The 9,123-nt window shown below is 38.4% G+C and overlaps 1 protein-coding gene across 1 annotated transcript; it reads right to left on the bottom strand.

Moving 5' to 3' along the window:
- Window positions 1–144: 144 nt before the first annotated feature.
- Window positions 145–7,524, bottom strand: alg3 (ALG3 alpha-1,3- mannosyltransferase). The gene is made up of 10 exons (XM_053486133.1): window positions 7,272–7,524; window positions 6,195–6,294; window positions 5,870–6,017; window positions 4,782–4,942; window positions 4,476–4,596; window positions 4,133–4,266; window positions 3,923–3,994; window positions 2,754–2,829; window positions 2,175–2,320; window positions 145–2,029 (listed from the first exon to the last, which is right to left on the bottom strand). Exons 1-10 carry the CDS (start codon window positions 7,444–7,446, stop codon window positions 1,858–1,860), a joined length of 1,305 nt encoding a protein of 434 aa, XP_053342108.1. The 5' UTR covers window positions 7,447–7,524; the 3' UTR covers window positions 145–1,857.
- Between the last annotated feature and the right edge of the window lie 1,599 nt (window positions 7,525–9,123).

Raw genomic sequence — 9,123 nt, 5'->3', positions numbered from 1 at the left:
TATGTTTTTGTGCAACTTTTGCTTACTGTGTTGATTTTTAATTATAGAAAAGCCATTTTAAAAAAGGTTAAATCAAGAGATAAATTTGTGAGAATTGACATTCTTTAACCTTTTTATGAAGACTTAATGAGATACGCAACAGAATGAGAATCAGAAAATCTTGCAATAAACTTTATTTTTTAAAGACAATGTTTGTACATGTGTTATGCAATTGTGTTGCTTCCAGTAGGCTATACTGGACCTAATTGTTGGCTCTAAATGATTTGCAGATACACCAGAATGAGTCTGTGTGCAGCTGCCACCTGGTATTTAAGAAATAAAAAAAACAAAAACAAGAACTAAACAAAGTCTGTTTCTATTCATGCAAATAACACCACTCTCAAAGTACCCTCTACTCAAACTACTCTCATTTTTCGAACTAAAATAATGAAACTAAACAAATAAAACCAGACACTAGGACAGGAAAAAAGGAACTTTGCTAAAATATCTTTTTTTTAAAGCCCCCAAAACAAACAAAGAAAAAAAACACTGATGTTTTATCGTTTTTTTCTTGTGCTATATACCTGAATTAATTATTTGGCTAAAGCTTATTGTGCAGTAAAGACAAGTACTTGCAGATGAGACACAAAGCAAACATTTGAAACAACACAAATTTCAGTTAATAAAACCTGCAGATAGATCTACAGCACACACTGCCTTTTTTTTTAGGAACACCTAACTATGTATGTACAATCATTGATAATGACATCAGAAACTATTTATACTGTAGATGCACTTTTAAATAAAACAGTTTACAAGATAATTCTACTCTCTCAATCAATAGAAAAATATAAAGTTACCACTGACCAGATACTTGGGTGGTAATCATTTTCATTGTCAATAATTGTAGAGCTAAAATGTGTATGATGGGAAGACCAAACAAAAAGACCAATGACTGAAGACTAATAAACTGGAAACTCAGTTTATCAACATAATATTTGCAAGTATGAAACGGCGCTGTGCATCAAAACTGTAAACAAATCTTTACACTGATGTTTCTGGTGCATAAATGTCAGACCATTTCTATTCAGTCTGGAACACGATCCACTGATTCTCTTTCCTAACGTTTGTAAATAGATTTCAACTTTAACTGCAGGCTGGTTTATAAAGGAGTTATTGCTGAACAGGGTTTATACCTTTATACAGTACCTATTCATTATATATTCCCAGTATATCCTATGGCTTGTCAATAAGAAACACCACATATGTAATTAATTAGGCTGTGTTTGTATATTTACAAGTTACAAACTCGTAAACTACAGTTTTGTCACGTTTACACTGTAACATTTGGTGTAAAAATATATACATAAACTTAAGGGAACACGTCCAAAAAACACTGTACTAAATCATGTCCCAATGGTACACCAAACAAAACTCAGATGAAACCCTGAATATTGATCAACCATTGTGCAGTCCAAAAAAATTATTATTATTACAATGTCATGATATCTGGGGGGAAATAGACTAAAAACCACTGCTATAGGTAAGACGTAATTCCAACATTCCAAAATCACTAAGTGACACCATGTGTCTTTTTAAGTTGCATGTAATGGGCTACAAAGAAAGTCACATCACACGCTGATCCACATAACACACATGATTCACATTATCCATCTGAAAAAAAAAAAAAAAAAAAAGTTCTTTAAGAATCCTGAAAGATTTCTGTACCTCTTATTCCTGGACACTAACATCTGAACCTGTCTCAACCCTTAGAGGTCACATAATGTGCTAACAGCTTCCATAGTGCCAACATTCTCCCTCTTTCACCCAGGAGAGATGTGTTTAGAAGGACACAGAAACACGATAATGATGCAGCATTCATTGACGTTTGGCCTTGTGGGACTCTGAGCCTGTATTTGGCAGAGACGGGGTGGGGTTAAACCATAGACATAGCAAAATGATGAAATGGCAGACGTGCAAGGACAAGGAGCTGTAAATGGTGGAGGGATACGTGTTCCATGCCAGTTCTATCAGACCCAGTATCAAGACCCTGAGAGAGAATTGGAGACCATCACTCAGAAAGACATAGTGAGAAATATAATGAATAAAACAGAAATGAAAAAAATATATATATTTTTTTTAAATGTAGCGCACAAGATCACTTCAGGTGTATATGTGTACGGATGTGTTCTCACCTAAGCAAGTCAGCCAGCTTTTTCACCCCACCGCTCCACAGCAGGTAGGGCAGAGTGTGGAAATACCAAACATAGAACTGGTAGTGCAGCGAGCGGCAGAAACACATGCCAATGAAGTTGGAAGAGAACAAGATGAGAATGATCTGTAAAGGTCAGTTAAGGAGCACTGAACTAATAATCTGATAATGACATTTAACAAAACAAGAGAAAGGAAAGCAAATAACAAAATCCAAAGACAACGTACACATGCTTGGCTCTCATATTAAGAGATAGCAGCTGGGCACTTGAAAACTAAATGCTTTTGTTAAGTTTATTCTGCATGAGCTAATAACTGACATCAGTCTGACATGGCCAGAACCATGGAGGTATTGTGTGGAATACTTTGTGTGGAATACTATCATGTAGAAGTATTGTGTGGAAGTATTTCCCACACCCTTTGCCAAACAAAGAGCTCCACAATTAAAGCAAGCATTTTGTAATTTCTTCTAAAACATTTCTCTTTAAGAGCTAGATTTCAGAACAAAATATATATATTATTTCATAAATCAGCTTTTATAATGAGACAGAGTAAATGATATGATCAGCATTGAGCTTCTGTGTTGTTGGCTTCCTCACGGATGGGTCTTTCAAAAGAGTCCAAACACTGCTCCCTGACCTGTAGAACGAACACACACACACACTTGCTCATAAATACATGTCTGCATTTCTCTTTATAAATTATTTAGTATTCCAGGAGTTGCATAAACTAGTAGACCAACACACAGCAGCTGTGGGAACACTGATTAGTGGCAGGGTTAAATAAAAAGTTTCGTTTTTTCCTAATTTACTTGCACCCAAATCTCACCAGGCTTTAGGGCACTCCCCATCAAGCAATAGCTACATTTTAAGATGACTATTAGTGCTTCCTCTCACACAGATCACTGCATCCAACTGCATCTTTTTGATCTGATAATCATGCTCTGTCAGGGGTTACATAACACTTGTGTGTGCTCACAAATGCCTGTGACAGGCTAGCATCTTTTTGGCTAATGTAGAATTGCCAGTATGCCTCCCTCTCCCACTGAGAGCATGGCCACTCTGCTTCCCTGCTACAAATGGCTGCAGCATTAGTTGGGATTGAGCCTCAGGAATTCATAATGAACTTAGCATTTGTGCAACTAGTCATGGAAAGTTTCAATCATTTTAGTGACTCGGTTCTCTTCCATCAAAATAAACAAATCCTTTTTTCAGTCATTTAGTTTATTTCGTTCTTTTGATCAGAAATAAAATAAAATCTTACATTCTCAATAAACAGCCCCCCACAACACATGAAACACATCAAAACACCAGATTTTGGCTATAGTCCCAGTAATAAAAAATATTACAATACAGCTAAGGATATATGATAAACAGACGGAGACATCTCTCACAACTTCTGGCCCAAATCGTTTGTTCTTTTAAATCTATTGCACTTCATAGCATCTATGGGAGTCACGTGACATAGGAACGAACGATTCGGACCAAAAGACTCAAAGGTAACTACTCATTTCTGTTTTCTGTACATAAGCTGCAGAGGTTTTGCGATGCTTTGCGCATGCGCGCCAAGTAAAAAATAAACGAATCACTCTAAGAGACTACTTGTTCTTCTGAGTAACCTTAAAGACTCGTTCAAAAAAAAAAAAAAAAAGAATCGTTCATGAACGACCCATTACTAGTGCAAAACCCACAACAGAAAGCATGTTTTACTATGGACTGTCACAATTTCCTACCTCTTCCATCTCCTCAAAGCAAAACAGACAAGTGTGGTCAGGTGAGCAAATAACAGCACCAGGTGGAAGTACCTGAAGATAGAAATTCCACATTAAAAAAAGCATTAAGCCATTTATCATCATCATCATCATCGTCATCATCCTTATACACACAGTTTACAATAATAAATGCACATATCCCGACTGGCTGCTGTGGTGTGAAGAGAATACCTGCTGAGGAAAATGTCCTCTGGCAAGAAGCGCCAGTTCACTGTCCACTTAAACAGAAACTGACGCCCCAGATCAAATGCCCGGCTCATGTAGCCTACAGGATTCACCAGGAGAAAGGGCAACCCCAACACAAGCTAAAGACAGAGAGGTAAGGGAAGTTAACACTGATGGTGAGAAGAACAGAGGCAAGAGGCTAGGGGGGGAAAAGATAAGGGAGCACAGACTAAAACTAAGAATAGAAGTTCTATTAGTTGTTTGTGGTTTATATACACAACATAAAACCACTAACAAATTAGTTATAACCATTTTTATTTAATTTTTTTTTTTTTTAAATCATAATTACCTGGATGATGGCACAGAGGGTGAGCTTGGGAAGAGTCTTCATCAGTCCAAACTCTGACAGGAGGATAAATAGAAGTCCTGGAGCAAAGAGCATCACGTTCATCTTCACTGACACGGCCAGACTGTCCACATCACAGAAATTAAAGAATTTTAACCACATATACAATTCACAGCAAGAGATCATTAACTAAGTCATAACATGTTAAACTTTACCTTTTTGAAAACATGTACATGTTGGCCTTTAGTATTGTTTAATTTATTTTTTTGTTATCCTGAGTTCTATCTATCCATGTCCTTGACCTTTTACCTATAGAGTGCACAGCCCAGGGTCCAGTGTCCATCCAGCATAAGGTTGACTGCTCCAAACAGCAGCATCATCGCCACAGGGTCATTAAAGAGTCGCAACACGAAGATGGAATGGATCCGATATGAAGCACAGCACACAAAGAAGAAAACATATGGTGGAACCTGACAAGGCAAGAAGTAATATGTTTATGCATTACTTTTTATATAGTTCAGAGTTGTTGCATTCCCTCCTTTAACACTTGAAAAAACAAATATGTTTAAATATTTTTGACCACATTTTGGTGGGTTTTTTTGATACCATGCTATTACAATATGATACACTTAAATGTCCAATAACAATAATGTGCAGAAGACTTGTGCTTTATTTATGTTTTTTGTGCTTTTTGCCTGATGTGGTTTGACTAAATATGTAAAGAACAGTGATAGCAGCCTGTAAAGCTTGATTCACTCTTGTAAAGAATATGGTTTAAGAATCACATGGCCAAGACAACTGATGACAGCCAAAGTGGAGTTTCAATGTTTAAGAATACATGCCTCTGCCATGACAGCTTTAAATAACTGATCGCTAAAATACTATATATAATGCTGTTAGGTGTTATAAGGTGTAACATATAATGTTAGGTGTTAGTGGAAAACGACAACCGAAATCTGAAACCAAATAATAGGGGGTAACATTGCTGATCTGCAAAATCATGCCCCAAGAATATTATATACCAGTAAACTAGTGACAAGGTCATGGGCACCTAAGGCAAGTTGCTGAAACAAGTAAATACTAGCTATGAAAGGGAGCCTTCAAAGACCCATTGCTTTGTAAAGACATGGTTGATTGATGACAAGGTTGTTGATGTGGTCTCAGGTTGTTGATCGCAATCAATTTGAGCACCAATGGGATCCACCAGGCAAACAAGTGCGATCCACAGAGGCCTCACACCAACACCCACAGCACCCAAAAGAATCCACCATTAGAGCTAATGGTTGTCTATTTCATCTTAAATATATATATTTTTTTTTAATTAAGGATAAACCATCCATTTGAGCAAGACCAATCTAATGCATAATTGAAGTGTGTGTGTACTTAGCAGGTCTCACCTTCTTTGTACGATGGTAGATGCGGAAGACCAACAAAAGGGTGATAAGATAGAAGATAGCAAACAGATACTGTGCCAGTCTAATATTCAGCCCCTGGTTTGTAACATAGTAAAGTGCGGTAAAAATGTACACAAACCCTGCTGGGTACCTAAAAAAGAAACATGTGCGCACACACAAATAAATTTATCCAGTGTTACAGGTGATCATTCATGCCATCACTTAGAATGAGCTAATAATGTGAACTGATGAGCTTTACACCATCAACAGCTGTAAAGAAAAAAATCTGCAAAAGATAGGAAATAGTAATGCTTAATGGCAAACTCACACTAGAGGCCCAGTTTCTCCCTTTAACTGGGTATAGTCATAGGTGCCATTAATGACGCCCTCGACCTCGTCCATGTAGGCTTTCCAGTCAATCTCGGTATCTGTGAAAGTGCACACAGTGTGTTTAAGAGAGAAAACAGTAAATCGTCAGGCTTTTATATTTTGTCAAGAATAATGCAATAATTGCGAGCACATTTCACTCATTTTAAATGTGGTCATTTGGAAAATATTTTTTTCTAAACAGCTACTTTGAGTAGTTTGAATAGTCATTTGTTTGCGAAGTATGTTCAAGTCAAACCAGGATTTTAGATTTTACAGAATACCCTATAACAGTTATGAAAGTAAAATAACTTTTATTTCTCTATATAATCCCCTGCTACACTAATGCACTTATCCCAGCTTTTCACTAGTTATTGGTTGCCATCAAGGTAAAACATTTTCTCAGTACAGCGAAGCTGTGATCAGACTGCCTGCTTCACATCAGAAACCCTGGTGTCCCAGGAACTCCTTTAACGACCCAAACATGTAGAAATTGTTAAATGTACCCCTGATGAGTAATACAGAGTTGCTGCACCAGGAAATCACCTCAGTGAGACAACATGAGACAGAACCCCAGCGAGCAACCTGCAGACTCACACTACACATTATAAACCTTATGTTTACATCAGGGCAGTAAAACACACACCTGCACCTCTCTCACAGCAGCCAATGTGTGTGTTTTAAAGAATTAATTTCACGAGTGTTACACTGATTAATCGTACTCTTAATTCACTTATAAAACTTGATTTTAAACAAACTCTATAAACTGTTACTTTTTAAGGCTGAAACTCTGAGCAAATTATTAACCCCTGTGTTATAAAGAGATGTGTTCATACATTAGTAAGGAAAATAAATTAATGATTTTTTTTTGTTTTCATTAGCTTAGAAGTTAAAGACATTTCTCATTACAAAAAAAAAAATTTACTTAACAAAAGTCTGCCATTAGAACTCATCTCCGAGTGTGTGTGTGTGTGTGTGTGTGTGTGTGTGTGTGTGTGTGTGCGCAGACGGTTAGCCAGTTAGCTTGCTCGAGACTTACACGCCACTTTCTGAATGACCCACACGTTAACACCGACTTCCAGACACCAGAGCGCCGCCGCGACCAGGAGCGTGTACTCGGGCTTGAACAGTATCAGGTGCTTGTCCTGCCATATTGAGGTAATAGTGGAGTAAAAGCTGGTCTGGCGCCCGGTTCTCTTTCTGCCTCCTGCCATGTTTGGCTGTGTGACAGGAGCGACACGACGACAGCAGCTGCAAGAAATACACGTCCCTGCTACCTCACTTTTCCCACCCGCTTTCCACACCAAGCCCGTGTGATTCTCATTCTGGTTTTCTTTGCGGTTTTAATCAGCGTGAAGGTGCATTTACCGCCACCTTCCGGATTGGAGGGTGGCACAGGAGATCGCAAACATTAATTCATCTTCTACGGCCGTGGTCAAAAGTTTGGAGGACGACAAAAAAATTTAAGTTTCAATCTGCTGCTTCAAGTGTTTTTAGATTTTTTTTTTTGTCAGATGTTACTATAGTATACTGAAGTATGATTACAAGAATTTGTAATCATAAGTGTCAAAGGCTTTTGTTGACGATTACAATTCGTTTATTGCAAAGAGTCAATATTTGCAGCGTTGACCATTCTTTTTTTAACACCTTTTGGATTCGCCCTGGTGTGCTGTCAAGAGCCACATCCTGATTGATGGCAGTCCATTCTTGCAAAACCAGTTAACACCGACGTGGAGTTTGTCAGAATTTGGTTGTTGTTTGTCCACTTGCCTCTTGACGATTCAATACAAGTTCTGAATGGGATTAAGTCTGGGGAGTTTCCTGGCCATGGACCCAAAAGCTTAATGTTTTGTTTCCTGAGCCACTTAGTTATCAGTTTTGCTCCATCATCCTGGAAAAGGCACTGATCGCCACCAAACCTTTCTTAAATGGTTTCAAGAAGTTCTCTTAGTTGCGCTCCCGTGGCGTCTGATCCATGAGGCCCGAATGAGTAATCCTGATTGGTTGGTTGTTGTCACATGATCTGCTGTGCTTGTGGCAAATGTTGGGACGCGCAAGGAAAACGCGAACGCGAAAATTATTGTGAGCGCGCTTATCGCACGTCTCCATTTAAAATAACACAGTTGAGCACGCAAAAGTCACAATATGTAAACGGCCTCAAAAACAGTCAAAACCCACAGTAGTCTAGTGTGAGAAACGGCGCTGTCTGTCTTCAGTCAGCTGCCCAAACTTTGGCAAAACTGTGTGGTCACTAGATGGAGACACTGGGCTTTTCTTTGTGTTTTTGGGTCCCGCAGGACAGAACGTGAAAGCCTCTTAGCCCTTAGCTTACTCGCTAATTATAAGCGGCACCTGTTAGACGACTCTTGAACTCTGTGACGTTAAACACCATACACTCACTGGCTCTCAACTTTGCCATGACAACGATGTTAAACAAGGAAACTATTACATTTAACCTTAATCTGGGGTCGGGGTCGCTGTAACTTTATTTTAAGGTAGGAAACACACACTTATACCGTTGTATTACTGCATTGCTAGTAAGATTTTATCCGGATTGACTTGTCGTGTGACCTGACCTGCTGTATACTTTTGTACATTACTGTATGTGTGACATTATGAGAAGTTTTTGAGTGTATTCTTGTACTGTACTACACAGTTGGATATCCTTCTGAGATCCAGCAATTTATTTTTGTCCTCTGTGGGGGACATGATACTGTGGTCTTTATTTCTAACACCATGAATGCAGTGTGTTTGTTTCCTACTGTACTGTAAAGAGTACATATTGGGCTTTCTATTGATGTTACACAAGTTTGGATGTGGCCAACAGACCACATGTTCTGTCTTTCTAAATTGGCGGCGATTGCAGCAAGCACATTCTGTGGCAGTATGAG

Source organism: Clarias gariepinus, chromosome 25 (assembly GCF_024256425.1).
Source record: "Clarias gariepinus isolate MV-2021 ecotype Netherlands chromosome 25, CGAR_prim_01v2, whole genome shotgun sequence".
In the NCBI taxonomy this organism is placed as follows: Eukaryota; Metazoa; Chordata; class Actinopteri; order Siluriformes; family Clariidae; genus Clarias; species Clarias gariepinus.
This window is presented reverse-complemented; position numbering and strand designations above follow the sequence as displayed.